General features: G+C 43.2%; 1 protein-coding gene and 1 long non-coding RNA gene across 2 annotated transcripts in view; one reads left to right on the forward strand and one right to left on the reverse strand.

The window, feature by feature from the left end:
• LOC141969147 (uncharacterized) overlaps positions 1-11,254 on the forward strand; it is a 42,158-nt gene extending 30,904 nt beyond the window's left edge. The window contains exons 3-4 of the long non-coding RNA XR_012635002.1: positions 9,059-9,185; positions 10,471-11,254. This is a non-coding gene — a long non-coding RNA (uncharacterized LOC141969147). The remainder of the gene's footprint in view (positions 1-9,058; positions 9,186-10,470) is intronic.
• A 105-nt stretch (positions 11,255-11,359) lies between these two features.
• On the reverse strand, positions 11,360-16,533 carry KIAA2013 (KIAA2013 ortholog). Its single transcript, XM_074924620.1, has 3 exons — positions 15,503-16,533; positions 13,874-14,727; positions 11,360-12,352 (listed from the first exon to the last, which is right to left on the reverse strand). The coding sequence occupies exons 1-3, from the start codon at positions 16,485-16,487 to the stop codon at positions 12,326-12,328; spliced, it is 1,866 nt and encodes a 621-aa protein (XP_074780721.1). The 5' UTR covers positions 16,488-16,533; the 3' UTR covers positions 11,360-12,325.
• Between the last annotated feature and the right edge of the window lie 1,796 nt (positions 16,534-18,329).

An 18,329-nucleotide genomic window follows, 5' to 3' on the forward strand; every position in this document is an offset into this window, starting at 1 on the left:
ATCTCAGCTGTCCACCAAGCTGTGGTGTAGTCCCTGTGTGATGGTGGGTCTTGGATTTCATGGTTTTTGGCCAGCTGGTGTGGTGTATTTGGTATTCACTACAGAACAAAGAAAGATTTCAGAAAATTCCAGATTCCTTGCCTGCAGGTTTGTACTCACCTTGTAAACATCATAAGACTCAATCCTGCTGTCAAAGCAGACATATAGATTGTTGAGCATCTCGACAACTTGCAAGGGAGTACAGGAGGCAGCAATGCTTGTGAACCCCACGATGTCCGAGAAAAAGATAGTCACCTGTTACAGGGAGAAGGACAGTGTGAAGCTCAGGTCTCCAGGCCAACAGTGGCAGAGCCTTTCAAGAGTTTGGGAATTTCTGAAATTCTGAGCAGAACAACCTAAGACACAGGCTGCATGTAGGACCAGTGTTGCAGAACTGAATAGATATAATCCTAAATTAACAAGCTCTGGCTCTAAATTGTTCCTATATACTTGACAGATAAAATTATACTTACCTCTAAAGTTTATCATCTGCACTTCTCTGCATACCTTGTGCTAGATGGGAGACTGAAAGTCAGATGCTTTGAATCTTTTGAGCAGTGATCAACAGACTTCTTACAGAAGTAGGGCTTGATTTTTCTCTCAAAGTGATTTAAACTGTGATAGAGATCAAAACTAGGTATCTGAACAAACTGGGAAATAAAACCTCAACTGTTGTCTCTGCTCTTGTTGAATCAGGAAATATTAATTGGATTTTTTTTTTTTAAATTATGTTTATCTTTGTTATGATCAAGTAACTTACAGAGAAATTAACTTCTAAAAAATCAAACTTATAAAAGAAAGAACAACAGATATCATAATAACTGAATCAAGGAAGGGAAATGTGTGTTATAGCTGTTGACAAACAATTAAGTGTTTCTTCTCCGTGTTGCCTGAGCTGTGTCAGCGTTTAAACTAAAATTGTTCTTTTATTTGTTCTTTTATTTGTCCTTTTATTCATCCCAGAGGAGCTACCTTTTCACTCCCTGCCTTGGTTCCAGCTACTTTTGAAGTCATGACTACTGTGAATTATAATTAATTGTGCAATTACAGGTTGCTGTTGTGATAATGACACCTACAAATTAAATGCAAACATTTTTTATTGTGTTTCACAGCTGAAAGTAGCAGAGCATGGGGGGGGGGGGGCGGCGTGAAGAGTGAACAGAATTGCAATTACTGTAGCGTGAGGATTTTAGCTGTGGGCTATGCAGCACAGCTGCTAAATTCAGCACTGACAGCAGCATGCATGCAGTGAGGCAGAGCTGCAGATAAATGGGTGCCTGGGTAAACCCTGCCCTTGTTTTTCTGTCGACAGGCTTCATTACAGTTACACACTTGAGGCTACAAGATCGTCCATCCCTCCCATCTTTCTCTAAGCCCCATGCCCTCCTTTCAGTTACGTTTATGGAACCATACTGAAAAGTATGGACAGGGTTTGTCCTATTTTGGGGGGGATTCTTCCCATTTTACAAAGGAGGAAACTAATTTCTTGCTGCTGTGTCCTTGCAATCTAATGATGCTGGCTGGCTCTCATGAGTAGGCTCTTAAACCCAAAGAAGACAACTTGCCAATGTAGGATCTCCAACATCTAAAGCTACACTTCTGGAAATTTCAGCTCTTCCTCCTTCCCCATCAGCCTAAGTGCTTCACTGCACATTGCACAGCTCTTTCCAAAACCCATCATGAATATCTGGATTTCCATCCACGCTCAACTATGGGTGCAAAACCAGGTTCCTCAAAACGGTAGCAAGGTAGGTAATTTTTGAGGTGAATGCTTTTATATCCTTGGTGACAGCGTCCTTTCCATTTGCTAACCTGATCATAGTTTTCTGCCTCAACTTTTTGGCATTTTCTTAGCTGCTTGGCCACAGATTTTGGCAACATCTGGTGTAAGAGGTCCTCAGCTAGCCGCCTTTCCTTTTTCAAGTCTTCTGTTTTTTTCTTGAGGTTCTTGGCATAATTGTGTATCCAATCTGTCGTTTGCTTGAAGGACATCAGGATTATGGGGTAAATGAGGCAGGCTATCACTACCAGACTGATCTTAAGGCTCATCGTGCACAGGATTTCTTTAGATTTCTTGATGAGCTTTTCCTGTCCCTTCTGCAGGAGGCAGCTCTGTGTGTAATGCAGACCCTTTACCAAGGCTTCAATGGACACAAATTCATTTGAGCCCAGGAATGGGATGTAAAAAGAGATTCCTTCATAGTGGGTGAAATGTAGTGATAGATTGACATTATCCATCCAGCACTTACGTACACTCTCTGATGAGAGGATAGCATAGTTCAGAATGACAAAAAATTGATGCAATATTGTTTGAAAGCTTGTAGATGCTGGCATTAAATGAGCTTTAAGGATAGCTTCTCTTATTTGAAGGATGAGTTTAAAAGCTACTATATCTGCCCAGTCAGGATTGTATCTCATAGCTTTGAGGTCTTCATGGGGACTACTGAAACGCTCCAGCAGTTCAGAGATCACTCTGGATAGCACCTGCCCGGCTTCAGTATCCTCTGTGCTATTTAATTTTTGTCTCATGTCAATGATGTAGAATCTACAAAAGGAGATTTTCTCCTCCTTGCATTGGCAATTCTCACAATACAGTTCTGATTCACTTGCCTTACAGAGGGAGTTCAAATTCCCCAGTAGCTGATCATGAAATGATCTATTCCTCTTGTCTGCTGCTGAGAACAGCCAGCTGTGCCTTTCTTCCTGCAGGAGACAGATGAGGCGAACAGCCCAAAGGTTTTCACAGGAGGCAAGTTCCTGAAGGGCTTTCCCTGTGTTTCTCCATAGTTCCAAGCTGTTGCTCAAATCAAAAGAAATGGCTCCAAGGAGGCTGCAGAGGGAGACTATGCATGCTGTTAAAATCCTTTGAACTGTTTTTCTTCCACCAGCATTGGAGGGGGAAGAACATCTAAAAAAAAGGAGGAAAAAAAAAAAAAGAAAAAAGAGTGGGGGTGTCTGATCCCTGGGGTGTTTCTTGCAACTCCTGAAAACTTAACTGTAGATAGTAGTGATATTTAACAATTCACATACATTCTGAAACAAAGCACATGGAATGTGCATTAGCTGAGTGTTATCGAAAGACATATTTTTTTAATTAATATTTTGTTCCACCTGACATTTTATTTTAAAAGAAAAGGTGTAGTAGAGACTGTTTCCATGACAGGCTCAGAGCTGCAAAAACACATGAATGAAATCATACAGTTTTTCTGTGACTACTAGGACTGATAATTCACTGTAAGCTTTATTCTCTGTGGTACTTCTATTCAAATATGAAAGAAGCCCATGAAAAGATGGGTTACTTATTCCAATGATCACAAACTGGAACTGTTGAAAATTTTTGAATCAAACTTTTAGAATTTGTTCTTAATAGGAATTTGTAGGTGATTAGTAATTTGTGTTGATATGTTCAAATGAGCTCAGACGTTTCCACAATATTGTCTAACTATTTTAAAAGGAAGATGGTTCAAATTTCAGTTTTGTTTCAGTTTTTACAAAAGCATATTCATATCCCATTTTTACTGTTTTAGCTTCATGGTTACCTTTTCTGTCCTTTTCTTTCATACCGTACATAATTGACATCCATGCTCCATACAGCAAAGCAACCTCTAACGATTTTAATTTTCAAAACTACTAATCAGTCATTTACAACCTTATGTTAATGATACTCATGAAAAAACTCATGATGTTAATCTGAAGCTGGTGACTCCTGAATAACTGGGCAACCCTTATTTTGACTGATAAAGAACAAACCAAGGGACTGGGTTGCTCATCAGTCCATTCAGCTCAGTCCCTTTTTTTTTTTTTCTTTGCGTAGTAGATGTGATTGAAAAAAGCCTTCCTCAAATCCTCTGCTCTTTCAGACAGGTGAAATTACATTTTTAATAAGGTAAATAAAAACCTAATAAAGACTGCTGTTTCTCAGCAGAGGCTGATATTAGGCAAAACAAGTTCCTGATGGGCTCTTTGCAGCAGAATGGTGGTCAATGGTTGTAAAGTAGAAGAAAAGTAATAAAAGTACAGTCCCCAAAGATGATAATCAGCCATATTTTCTCTTATTTATTTAATACAATTTATGTTTAATAATATATATATATATATTTATTTTCAGTTCCAAGGTAACAACTGCAAAATATCTGGCTGAAAGGAACTGCAAGCCTGGAAAAATTTATCTCTGAACCCAGATGCATTTCTGTTCTCACAATGAACTTCCAATCTTTTCCTTACTCTATCTACTCTTTACCTTTGTCTCATTTGTTCTCCATTTTTAATCAATCGTTTTACTCTTGAATCCACCTAAATATGTGCCAGGAGGGAGAAGAAAAACACAACAAAAATCCACCTGGATTTTATACTGCCTGCCTTTTATGACAATGAAAGAAATATAAATAGGGGCTTTAATTTAGTACCAGGCTAAAAGGTGGTGATTCTACTTGTGCTTTGCAAAAAATCCCCATTTGTGTCTGTGTGTCAGCCAACAATGACAGTTCAGAGGTCTTCACCTGGCATCTGAGTGACTTAAAAACAAGCAACAGGGACATTAGGTCTGCAGAGATGCTGCCGGCACACTCTGCTGGGTTTTACCCTTCCCCTTGCTAGGCCCTAAGATCACGGGGTGTTAAAAACCTCTTTGTAAAAGCATTTTGCAGCGCTCCCACACTCACCTGCGTGGATCTGCTTGCACCCGTGCTCTCTTCCCGCTGGGCATTGCCACTGCTTGTTCTGGTGGGTCCCACTGGCAGGCTCAGGGGTCCGACAGCTCCCGCCTGCTGCCTTCAGCCCTGCCAGTGCCTCGCTTTCTCACCCCCTACCCTGCCGAGTCGTTCCTGTGGCTCTGACTCTTCCTCCTGCCCAGCCTCTCCACAGCAGCCTCACATCTTCCCTCAGGTGAGGGTAGCAAGCTCCAGCCCAAGACAGGAAAAAGGCTGTAAAAGGTCTCCAGCGTTATCACTAAATACAGGCTCTGGTCTTGACAATACACGGGAAGAAGCGACAGGGATACATGTTTTTCTTTCATCTTGCAAAAAATAATGTTTGTTGCAGTACAGTCAGATAGAATACTTGTGTTGTTACAAACATCATTTCCTGGTTCTTTGTGATCAAACGTGTCATGATTATGACTTTATTCAAACTGTTTTCCTTCTTGGCATCTATCAACGAGTTCTCTTTGGATTAGTTGGTTGCCATAACCTACAAACATGTAAAACAAATGAAAAATCAGATCACGAGGCCCAGGAATATGTGACTAGTATATGTTGCATCCAAGATGCAGGACTTAAATAACTGAAATAAGATTTTTGCTTCTCAGTCACTTTTTAAAGTTTATATTAAATTAAAAAGTAATTGATGTTCAGACTTGAGCAGCTTGTGCTGCCTTCTAGGATGCAATTACAACAATGTTATTGATGAATAATCTTTGAGTAATCAATCCGAAGTGATACCAGTAAAATTTTTATGACTATAAATATAGCTCCAGTATAAAGGGAGAATGCCTTCCTAAACATCAAGACTTATTTAAAAGTGATAATGATTTGGACAACTATTTAAGAGGAGGACACTTTATTTTTGCTGCAGAGACTGCTTTTGCACTGGTAAGGGCTTGTCTGAAGAGGTTACTTGTATGTAAACTAACATTTGAATCAAAAGTGATTCAGCTCCCTGAGTAGATAGCAGAAATCTCAGTCAGTGAGAACCTCAGAAATAGCTCAGTGTCTGTATTCCCTAGCACCAATACTGAGAACCTCACCTGCTGCATCCAGCTATTGTCAGCAGAGACCCAAGTGAAGGCAGAAGGCTTGCAGTAATCTTTGCAGCCAAGAGCAGAACCAAAGCTGACAATACCATGTGCTTCCCGCCTGCCATCAGCACCTTGGCAGTTCAGTGGGTCACCAGAGTCCCCCTGGGAGGAAGGGGGTGTCACAGATGAAAATAGCTCACACGGTTATGATTTAACAGCAAATTAAGATTTATTTGTGGTGGCAGGTAGATCAAAGGTTAAATTTTAGCAGCATTTAACGGCTGACCAATTTGAAGATTAACAAAGTGATTTAGTAACATAGGATTAAAATAGCGACTTAATTACAGATTCAAGAATGACAAGACTCCCACTATCTTTCTACACGAGGTATTCTAAATCAAAGTGTATATGTATATCAGTTTTTCAGTGGGGTATGTTAGGATTAGCAGATTTCACCAGTCTGCACACTGTTAACATTGGTGTTACAACAGCTTCTAAAAGCTTCAACAGGGCCCTCTAGTGTATTGCCAACCCTATTACAAGCAAAATGAACTTGAAAGGCAGGGAAAAACCATACTGTCTGAGTGAAGTGGGGCCTGATAAACTACCTCGCTACACTGAGGTTGAGGGGATCCTGAGCATTGTCATGTGTTAGGACTACTCCAAGGACCTGGAAACTGTGGTGATTTCTTTGCTAATGGGCTTAGCCTGCAGCAGGACATGGGAGTCCTTCAGGAACAAAGATATGAATGGCATTGATCAATAATACTCTGTGTTTATGCCATTTGTAGGAGAGCTGAGACTTCATAGAGTATTGTCTAAATTAATTAATTCCCTTCCACTGTATGAAAAATCAATGCATAGAACAGCTTCCCACCCAAGCATGAACATGCAAAATGGCATCTGAAAACACAATCAATAAGCAATTAACATTGAAAGTTCTTTGTCTTCTGGAGGGGGAAAGGTATAAACTGGAGACCCAGCTCTCATCTATGAGCAAACATTTAGAAGTACCACTGTAAACTGTAACAGGAGGCTCTAAGCCTTTAGGCATTTGGCTGCCACCACTCAGGGTGGGTGGGATGCAGGCAGTTTGATTTTTGCCCTGCATCTGTTAACTGAAAAAAAATACTTGCCACCAATTTACTCATTTGGAATATTCTGTGGATCCCAGTTCTCACTGACAATTATTTTTTTCTGGAGGAAGTGCACTTGACCCTTCTTCCACAGCTGCTAGGTTGTATTTTCCAATAAATCCTCAACACTTCCTAGAAGAACTGGGAAAGAAGAGGACTAACAGTTATTCAGCTGCTGGCTTGCTGCTTAGACATCTGCATCTTTGCCACCTGAGATATTCAGTAAGAATTTCCTTAAGACTGTAATCTCACATCAGATGCACAATTTATCTGGAACTGAGCCAATGTCTGACTGATTTGCTAAGGACATTGAGTGCTTGGCTTAATAATCATTCCATCTCCAAGCCTTCCTGTCAACTTCTGTTTAAGGCTTCATTAACAAACTCAAGATGCTTTCAATCTTTGCAGGATTTAGCTTGTATTCTTCAATGAAGTAAACAATTTGGACTGCTTTTTTGATGTCAATAAGCAGCTTCACCGATAAACAACTGTGTGATAGATATAATACATAGGATTTATAATAATACCATGCAGCCAATCCTTAGTTCATATTATGGTCTTTTCTACAATTTAGTATTACAATAACCAAGAACTGAATGTACATATTCAATTATATATGCTACCCAACCAAAACAGGGTTGTCCTTGTGGAAACAGTTTTGTTGATGAAAGGGCATAGCTATACCTGATAATTTTTTTTGTTATACTGTCCCATAATATGAGGAGCTTTCTGAAAATGACCGGTATATTCAAAACATTTGTAATTATTTCTTCAGGGAGTGGATTGATAAATCTGTGGATCTCACTGCCACTTATTTTATAGAAAGAAGCAACACAGCTGAATTTTAATAGCAACTTGAACACAATGATGTTTGTAGCTATTTACAGAAAACAAAGACTATATAATTCAGGTAACTGTATGGGGGTTTTTTCCCCTCTACTTCTATTTTAAGAAAATGAAAAGGTGTCATTCTTCTTCTGACCTATCACTGATAATCAAAAGATACGATGTGAAACTTGGAGTTCTTAATTGGGAAAGGGAGAACTCCTATTAATATGGTTTTGCATCATCTGCCTGTGGTCATGCACTGCTTCCTGGGTACAGACTTTAACTCCATCATTTCCCTGATGCAGTGTGCACCTGCCATCATTTGCAACATCAGTGTTATATAAAACCCGTTTGGTTTAATTTTCCTGACAAGAATTTGGTTAAGCCAACGTGATTTGATGATGTCAGCTGAGACGCAGCTCTTAGCCAATGCAACAATTTGATGTGGATTAACTGTATTTCAGTGTATTCAAGCTAAGTAAAATAACTCTGAATTTGCTAAAGGCTGAGAGCAGTAATGCGATTGAGCCTCTATTAATAAGAACAGCACAGCACCTAGTTACTTGAGGAAACTTTTTAATTAACTGCCTATGCTGTATTTCTCTGCTTTGTTGCAGAATGTCTATTGCCCTAAAAAATGAAAGTTGCTCTTAAGATTTTAAACTCATTTTTCCTTTAAAACTAATGTTGAAATTGAATACACACCTGTAGCTGCCAGAGTCAATACAGGGAAGAGGACTCCAACTGTGCTGGTGGTTAGCTGTACTCTGCAAACCATTTGATATGTTATCGCCTATCTCTGTGACATGTGACTTACAATGTAGCACTATTCTGATACCAATAAAAAAACCTTGTGTAAATAAATGTGTAAATAAAAAAAACTTGTGTAATTGTGGGATAATTTTCTGTACGCAAAAGTGCCCTAAAAAAGCCAGTTTAGACAGACCTTGGATCGAGGCTGTATAAGCCAACCCGGTTAAAAAAAAAATTCCAAGTTGCACTTTATCTGTAGCAGCTGTTTGCTTTCCATTGCCTTGAGAGTTCATCACAAAGGTATTTTCAGAAGGAAAATGTTAAATGAATTATTCTAACACTTGGTGGTATGTCAGCAGTAACCGTGTCTGATATATTCAGACAGTGGTAGATTCAGACACTCAGTGGGGTTGGATTGGACAATCTTTGGAGACCCCCTTCCAACCTTAATTATTGTGCGATTCTATGATTCCTTGAAATTTCATTTTGTTCCTGTTTGTTTTGTGCCTGAATGGCAACTGCCACTTTGCACTGACTGAAAAACCTGCATCTTCTTTTCTACATCAAGTTGCGTGTGTTTTAGCATGCCAGATTTCTTCAGTAAAACAAACTGTAATCGCTTTGAAGTGGAAGATGTTTCAAGCAATACGAAGAACCAGCTGTCCATGATGATGGAGAAACACTGGCGCAGCACGGTGAGGCAGACTTCATTTCTTTCCTATTTAACTTTACTTGTTAGATTGGTAGCACATCCCTGAAAGAGAACAGGGTTCCTGTAGCATTGCAAATGAGCATTTTTACACCCCATATCAGCATGCTGACCTGTTGCATAATGCACTGTGAGTTTGTTAATGAAAAAGAGTAAACCATTTTCACTAACAGAACAAACAAGGCAAGAGCAGGCATTTCGACCACCACAGAGCTGCTACCACAAAAGAAAGCGTCCTAATTCACAAATGGGTATTTGACATCAATGACTTGATATCATCACTTACTCTTATGTCTCTTTCTTCCTTTTTTTCTTCTACTGTAAGAATTTTCCATCCTCTGTCATGTTTCCATCTGCCTACCCTTCACCTGAAAAACTGTTACTGGTTATTTAAAAAAACAAACATCTCTATCCCATAAGCCAGGTCACGCATAGGGAGCAAACTTAGTAGAATGGAAACAAATCTCATAATGCCAGTTTTGTAACCAGAGTTGCACTGTACATACAGACCAAACTAGAGGCTTCAAAAAAGCTGAAATAAATCTATTGTTTAATGTCGGTATTAACAAGCAGCAAAATCCCTGATTTTCATAGCTTCCATTCAGCAGTAGGTACTGATTTAGATGAAAGATGCCTGGAGCACACATGTGGAAGGCAGAAATATATGTTTTGTTGTTTTGTCTGCTTCTCCAGAATGTATTATCCTACCCAAACAATAGCACTTGAGAAAGCTGCATTCTGAATTTCAAATGGAATCAACCAAACTCTGTTCTGGCATCTTGTATTTATTATCTGACAAAAGCATAAATCAGGATTAACTGAGTGCAGAATTGAGTTTCTAAATATTTTTTTCATGAATCGTCTCTCAATGTCTGAATTTACAAGCTGAACAACATACTATGCTTTTAACTTCCATGACACTATCATTTTCATTGAATACCAACTACAAATCAAGTATAAATTTTAATGTTCAGTCACTATTGCAACTTTCCTGTTTTATGGGTGTGTCTGTAAACTTGGAATTTTGTTTAGTTTTTTTAAGCATTTCTGCAGTTTCACAAATATAATCTGCTATCCTGCATGTTGTAAACAGAGAAACCCTATTCTTTTTCCCTTTCTCCTTTGTAAAGGAATTCTGAAAGTTCTTATGTGGGAGAATGCTTATAAGAATCACAATATTTTAAATGTAAAACATTCTCAAAGCTTTTTTTTTTTTTTTTTTTTTTTTCCATTCTTGCTTTATATAACGACTGCTTATCCATCTTTTCCAGGTCTAGTCTAAACAGGCTGAAGTATCTTTCTTGGACCCAGTAGGCATCATACTGTTGGCAGTTCTGCAAGCGAACATCAAAAGGCGCAGCCTCCAGCCGATACCATGGTGGCTTGGCAACAGCACCCTGGAAGCTCTTATCTTCGTGCCAGATGTTTCACAGAAACTAAGCAGCTCACGGAACTTCAGTAAAAAAGAATGGGAACTTATGGTATGTTCTGTTAAAGCACAGTAACTAATATCTTTCAATACACACTGTACTTAGTGTACAATTTATAATGTACTCCCTATGTCTAGTCTATGCCCTTGCAGGGCAGTAACTATCCGAGCCCAATCAGTAGGTGGAATGGTCTGCAGATAAGTGACAGACAATGAAATCTACTTTTCTGAGGGAGGTCTTTCATCTAACTACACAGTAACCCATTTGAAAAATCAAAGTTAAATCCCACCTTAGCTTTACATTGGGAGCACCAAATGTGTCAAATTCATTACTTGCTGAATGGCCATTAAAGCTGCTACTTGATTGTTCCCAGAGTTCATTTCTGTGTTCTTAAAAGCTAAAGCCTGGCCTGCATGCCTCAAGATAGAACAAGGTTATACAGAGCCAGGGAAATGGAGATTAGCACCACCCTGTGTGTTTCTGTCTCTTATTGTGCCTTCCAAATTGCCTGTTCCAAGCTTAGATCCATTTGTGTATTATTATTATTCACACATTTCCTTTTAGTCCAAGTACTTTTGTAGTCAATACTGGCCACAGATGTAACATAAGGCTCTGCTTGTTTCAACTGGGTGGGGAGCAAGGGGAGGAGAGAACAGAGACTAAAACCAAACCAAACAAACAACCAAAAGCCAAACCAAGAAACAAAAAACAACCAACCACACTTTAGTGATCAGATTAGACTGAAAGATATTTATTTAGAAACAACAGCTTTGGTATTTTAAAACCAAACGACCTTTAAATCACTAGAAAGTGGGATGTCTCCCCCACAGCCAAAACAAATCAATGCACAAAGTCTCAATATGCTTGGAATAGGAAACCTGCAGATCAGCATTTCCAAGTGTAAATCCAGAAAATTTCATTAAAATGTTTTTGCACTCTACAATCATAAAGGCTGAAAAACCTGTTACCAGCACTTAGATATCTACAGTTCCATAGACTGATTTGTTACTGAAGTGGAGGCAAAATTATTAACATCCTCTCCCTCCCCCCCAAGCAATAAATTAGAAAATGTATACCAGAAAGGAAGTTACACTAAAGTTTCCTAGTTAGGTTAACTCTCTGAAGGGAATCATCATTCTTTATTTTCCTGTAAAATTAAAAACCAAATCAAAATATCAAAGGACTTTGTATATCTTCAAGTATTTTCACCAAACAGATTACTCATAGGGGACTGAACAGCTTACAAAGAAAAAGAAACATCTGTTACACAAGCTTCTGGGATAAACTCTTGAATAACCACACCTTCCAAGTCTCAGATTCCTTTCTTAACAAGGCACAAAAGGATTGTTGCTTTCAAAAGGTCCTTGTTCTCAGCTGCTAAATTGTCAGATGTCTTGTGCAAATGGAGGCTGAAAGCAGGACTAAGTTCACTTGGACACTGGGATGTTCCCATTTAATTAACAAAACAGAGAGTTACTTCAACACTATTAAACTTGCTTACTGCTACAGAGCTTCAGCTGGCTTCCACTGCATCCCTGTTTCTGGAATCAAGTTCTGCATCATCTTCATTTTAAGTAGGTCCAATCAAGACGCGGCAACAGACTTGTTTGCTGTACACTGCAAGGCTTTTTGCAGTGTCAAGAAGGAAGAGGTGTTACGTCAGCCCTGGGGTGTAGCTGTGAAGCTTCTCGGCATTTCAGCGACTAGTGTCAGGGACAGTTACCTGCAGTAATGGTTAACAAGTCATTTTGTAAAAGGCAGAAGGCAAGTCTTGTAGATGACAAAGGCAACCAGATAGACAACAGTGAAAAAATGACATAATTTTATAATTTCAAGGGCACATTTCAGGGTGCATGTCAGGGTGCAGCTGTTTACCCAATAATTGAAATTACTTCCTGACCACTTCCTCCTTTTGCACTAAGGGTTTGATAATGATCATAGGCTTATAACTGCAGTTGTCTTTGATACACGTATCTAACCTACCTCTTCCTAAATTAGTCTAGCCACAAGCACCTTCTACTCTCATTTCTTTCAACAGATGACAGGTACTCAGACCTGCTTGGGATCAGGCCTGATCTCCAGTGCTCAACATTACAAAGCCAGTGAGCTGGGAGGAAAACTGCCAACTCACTTTAAGCATCCCTTAAGTACTAACTGTCAAGTTTAGTCCAGCACCTTCTGTCCAGCCTTAGCTATCCAAAATTGAATTTTCTTTTATAATTTGGAAAAACAGGGCAATCTAAAGCTAGACCTTTTCATCTGACAGCTCTATTTAAGTATGATTTAAAAAAAAAAAAAAACCAAAAAAAACCCAACAACCCGCAAGCTACATCTAACTCTGTTCAACCCTAAGGAGGGATGCCTCTGAACAATATGGCTAGCTCACATAGCAAATCCAGTCTTGTCTTTCATCTCCACTCCATATCAACACACAACCAGAAAGTACCAGTAATAGGAGTAGAAATCGCTGTCTATTGTCTATTCCGTGCTAAGTTTTCATGAGCAACTAAGTTTTCTAAGCCAACTCGAAACAAGAATTTCAAATTCTTTACACCAAAGTGAGATGCAGGAGAGCTTGAAGTCAGAACCTCCAACTCACAGTAAAAGCACTCAGTACTTAACATAGCTATGTATTTTATCCGAATGGGAGAAACACTAACTCAGCACCTTCCCAAAATGACGGTGGTAAATGTAGTTTGATGGAGGACTGCACAGTGTCTGCAAATCTGTGAACATTTCCCAGTAGTCCCAGCAAGTCAGCACCTTCTCCTAAGAACACTAGCTTGCATTTTTGTGTTCTTGTATGACACGTCACACGTTCAAACCAGGCAGACAAGCGTGCACATCTCCCACACAGCAGTAAAGACAAGTACAGCAGCTCTCTTGCAAGCATTCAGGTACTGCTGAACAAGAAACATCATCTCGTGACACAGCTGCAACTGTTGGCTTAAAACAAGCAATGTCCTACATCAGTGTGTGGAAAAAGGACAGAAAAGCTGTGTCTGCCTTGATCTGCAGCCTTACAAATGTTTAAGGACAGACAATGGATTTCTTTTCTAATGTTTGTGAGTCCTACCGCTCCGATCCCTGCCCTAATCCTACTTCTTGCAAGAAGAGGTCACAGATCACTTGTTGCAAGATTGAAAATCCTCCCAATCCAAGACGGAACCTCCCTAGGCACAGCTGACAGAAAATCAGGTTGACAACACTCAGTGGACAGCAGCCAAAAGCAGCAGCCTTATACCTTACTCCTGAAGAGCGGCTTGGCTCCTGGCCCGCAATATTCGTTGTAGATGAGTTTGAACAGAAACAAGTGAAACAGTGTGATTAAGGAGGCCACGCTGAACCAGAAGAGGAATGGCAAGCCTGGGTATTGCTTGGCCATGTGTTCCTCATGAGCCAGAATAGCTTTTAGATGGAGTGTGTGTCTCAGGTCCTGCAAGTGGATCAAATCTGTCGATATATAAAGCAGGGGTGTGATGGGTTGAGTCACCATGACAGGGAACGTATGACCGCGTGCCTCTGAGGTCAGCTCCACAGGCTCATTCATACAGCCTGCCTCACAGGCGTAGAGTCTAACCGGCTTGTCTTGGAACTTCACAGACACATGCAAGAAGGGCTTTCCTTCAGCATCCAGCAGAACAGCTAGATTAATCAAGTCCTTATTGTAATGGATCCCACGTAAGGAATAGCTGTTATGAAGTACGTCAGGGTCAGCCTGAAACTGAAGATGGTTTTCCGTGAACTGCAGCCCCCCAAAACTAAGCACCATTCCCTGCATAAGTCCATGGACTCCAGCTGCCACAAGACCCTTGCATCCCCGTTTCTGGAGAGTTAGCTTCCACAGGTCGGAGAGTTGCAAGATCTGGGTGACACTGGTCAGCTTTGCTGGCCACAGGTTCTCTGCATGCATGGTCGCGTGGCCACTGAAGCAGTGGTCAGCATAGTTCAAGCTGGCTTCCATTTTTTCTCTGTCCTCACCACTAATGCGTGGATCTAGCAGAGGAGCTGGCATGCTCGACAGCACATAGTAGAGGGTCATGTTAACAGTCTCACTGGATGGTGTATGCAAATCTGTGATCTTTCTCATTTCAACCCCTGTAATAAAAGAAAACAACCGAGTCAGGGGATGACACATGAATATGACATTAACCAGGAGAAAAAGGTCAAATGCACACATTGTTGTTCAATACACAGGCGTTCTTTATAACATCTAATAAACCTATGCCTATAAAACACTGAAATGAAATGTTTCCCTGTATTTTCTTAGCCACTCTGCTACTTGGGGGTTTGAAAGCCAAGCTCCCGCTAAAGCCAAAGCTCGTTTGATATACCTTCTGGATGATGCCATACAGAGCTGTCACCATGACTCTGCAAGAACGATCTGTCAAAGAAACATCTACCTTTTCACTGGCTATAAAATACCGAGTTCTATATCGCTTGTGCAGCTACTCTTTTACATAAGGTCATTAAAATGTTAAGAAAAAGCATCTTTGTAGGACAGTCCTTAACTTCCATAAAAAAATCTGTCCTTTATACTGTCACTAGAGGTCAACTCTCTTTCCAACTTAGAGCTGACGTGTTGGGCAAATCAGTAAAGTTCCTGAAGAGGTGAAAGCCAGCACATCCAGACTTACTATTAGAAATGTTCTTCTCTCACTTCCACAAAGCAGTAAGGAATACTCCCCTTCTGGAAAGTGTGCTGGGTTCCAAACCAGGCAATACCAGTCATTATCCCACAACATGCCTTCTGGCCCTTGAAAGAAACCCTTCAGGAGGAGCAGAGCCTCTGGAGACCTTACAGCAACCAGTTACTGAGCTTTTAGCCGCCCTCTAAAGCAACCCTCTGGAAGTGGAGCATCGCTTTCCTTACCTGAAATGAACAGGTCAGACCAGGTCTGTTGGTGCTCTTGGAAAAGATCTTCCACCCCCATCTGCATCACCTCCAGCATCTCCTTCTTGGCCGACTCCCTCAGCTTGCTGAAGGTCTCCTCCAGCCTGGAGACCTCGATAGGCTCTGAGGTGTACACCACGGAGAGCACGGTTTCGTCGAAGTGGGATTTGGGTGCCACCTGCACCCGGCTCACGAGCTTCTTGGCGGCCACCACCATAAGCACCACCTTGGGGCTCCCGGCCAGCAGCAGGCGACCGGAGGAGAGCAGGAACTGCCGCTCCTCCACCTTCTCCAGGCTGGTGGCGAAGCGGCCGCCCAGCGAGGGCGCGGATGCTGGGGCCGAGGCCTCGAAAGCGGCCACCCGCTCGGTGGGGTTGGCAATGCGGATGCGCTGCAGGTAGAGATGCGGCCGGCTCCGGTGGGCCACCACCTCCTCCCGCACCGTCACGCAGTCCCCCGCGCCCGAGCCGGACCCGGTCTGGACGCACCGCACCCGCCGCACGGCGCCGTCCCGCAGCGCCGCCAGCGCCGCCCGCGCCTCGCCGCGCCCGCCCAGCGCCCTCAACCGCACCAGCGCCGGGTACTCGGTGGCCAGCGCCGGGCCGCCGCCGGATCCCGCCGCCGACACCCAGAGGCGGCCGGCGGCCACGTCCAGCAGCAGGAAGCCGTTACCCGCCAGCGCCAGGCCCGGCCCCGGCCCGCCGCCCCCGGCCGCCGCCGCCTCCTCCGGCAGCGGCAGCGCATCGCCGCGCTCGGCCTGCGCCCGCCAGGCGCCCGTGGCCGCCTGCAGGCAGAGGGCGGCGGCGCCGCGGGGCTCGGCCCCCCGCCCCGCGCCCCGCCGCGCCCGCACCGCCCCCAGGTACCAGTAGGCGACGAGCAGAAGCGCCAGCAGCAGCAGCAGCCGCCGCGCCCAGCTGCTGGAGAGCAGCCCCGGCAGCCCCTTCAGCCGCTGCTGCAGCCACATGGGCGGCGGCGCGGGAGTCCCGTCCCGCCCCGTCCCGTCCCGCGGCCTCGGCGCGTCCCGCCGCCGCTCCCCAGCCCCGACCCCCGCCGCGGCGCAGCGACCCTCACGCCGCCATCGCCGCCGCCCGGAAGCGCCGCGCCGTGCGGCAGCCCCGGCGCGCTTTGCGGCGCTTTGCGACAGCCCCGGCGCGCCGCCCCCCGCCCCGAGGAGGCGCTTGGCGGGGAGCCCCGGCCCGCCCCGCCGCGGCGCAGCCGGACCCCGCCCTGGCGCCGGGCCCCCGACCCGGCGTGGGCCCCCACCGGACTCGGCCCGGCCCCCGGCTCCCGCCCGGCGCTGCCGGCAGAGGGAGGGACGGGCCGCCCCGCCGCCGTAGCCGCGGGTGTCCGCCAGCAGCTCCGGCCTTATTTCGGCCCACGGCTGAGGTTTTGTCTCCCGCCCGGGTGGCTGCACCGATGGAAAAAATGCAGAGTGGGCCTGAAGGCGTTTTCCGTAATTCCAGTGGCAATTTACTCCTGTTGTGACAGCAGAGCCTAGTGTGGGAAAGAAAGTTACAGTCTACCAAACTTTATTTCACGGTGTAGTAAATAGAGCAGCAAGCTTTATGATACGACTTTGACGTGCACATCAAGCCAGGGAAAGCTTCGTACTCCAGTGCAGCTCTCGAGAAACAGTAGCAAGCCTTACAGAAACACTGTTGAGTTAAAATGAAATGTGAAATTCCTGACCAGATAGAGCCCGTAAACCAACCTAATGAGGGGCCGCAGGCAAGACACTTTCTTCTTCCTTCAAACGAGGTGTTTGATGGGGGGGAGGGTGAGCACTGGAATCTGTAAAAACAGTGGGTGAGACCCTGTCCCTCGCACGTTTCAGTGGGGCTGGCGTTTTCTCAGGTCCGGTGTGTTTTGAGGCTGCTTTAAAAGCACAGCTCTGGTCCTTTCAGTTTTTAGGAAGTTGCTGCTTTGCTTGGAGCACGTGTTGCACGTACTCGTTGGAACATCTGCACTGGCAGCTGCCTCTGTTTAAAAAGACAGGCAGCCGACTCCAACGAGGGCGCACAAAGCAGTACAAACATAGAAACAGGAAAAAAAAATATGCTTGCTGGGTTGGCATAGCCGCAGAATGCAAACAGAGCTGTCAAATAGGGTCAGTCTGAGCACAGCAGTATAAACAATGATGTATTCATGATTTCTAGTGTGCAAGCCCCCTTTCATTTTAGAATGGACATATTTAACTTCATTAAAATGAGAAACTTTCCATTTGAAAAATTCTGGATTGAGTCACGGATCTCTGTGAGGTTTGAAGGTGAGCCCCTGAACACCTTTGCTGTGGCTGCTGGCTTAAAGTGTTGAGGCTGCTAAAGGTTTATCAGGGGCTTTGTCCAGGCCTGCGAAGTACTGAAGAAATCTAAAGTGAAAGTCTGGTTTGGTTTTGGGGTTTTCTTTTTTATTTAGTGAAACTGTTAGCTTTGCAAAAGGAAGCGTCCTGAAATCACCATCTTAGGGAGAACTAGTATTTCCTTGGATTGTTGCCTGTAGTACATAGTTTGAGCATGAGGACTATTCGGTTTGCCTGGTAATTATGAGGGGATTCCTGCTTTGGGGAGAGGGAATGGAAACAAAAGTGCTTTGAACACACTCAAGAATATTCTCAGTAAACCAAATAGTAATAGTAGTTCTTTGAGAGGATGCTATTATGAAGCATGGAGGATATTAGTTATCTACAATGTGGTCTTTCTAACATGCTTAATTTTTTATCCTCTAAGATCATACCTTGTTTTTATTTTGAAAATCTGAATCCTACAGTATCAATGATTTCTGTTAATTTTAAAAGGTGGTTTACTAG

The sequence above is a fragment of the Athene noctua genome, chromosome 22 (genome assembly GCF_965140245.1).
Source record: "Athene noctua chromosome 22, bAthNoc1.hap1.1, whole genome shotgun sequence".
Lineage (NCBI taxonomy): Eukaryota > Metazoa > Chordata > Aves > Strigiformes > Strigidae > Athene > Athene noctua.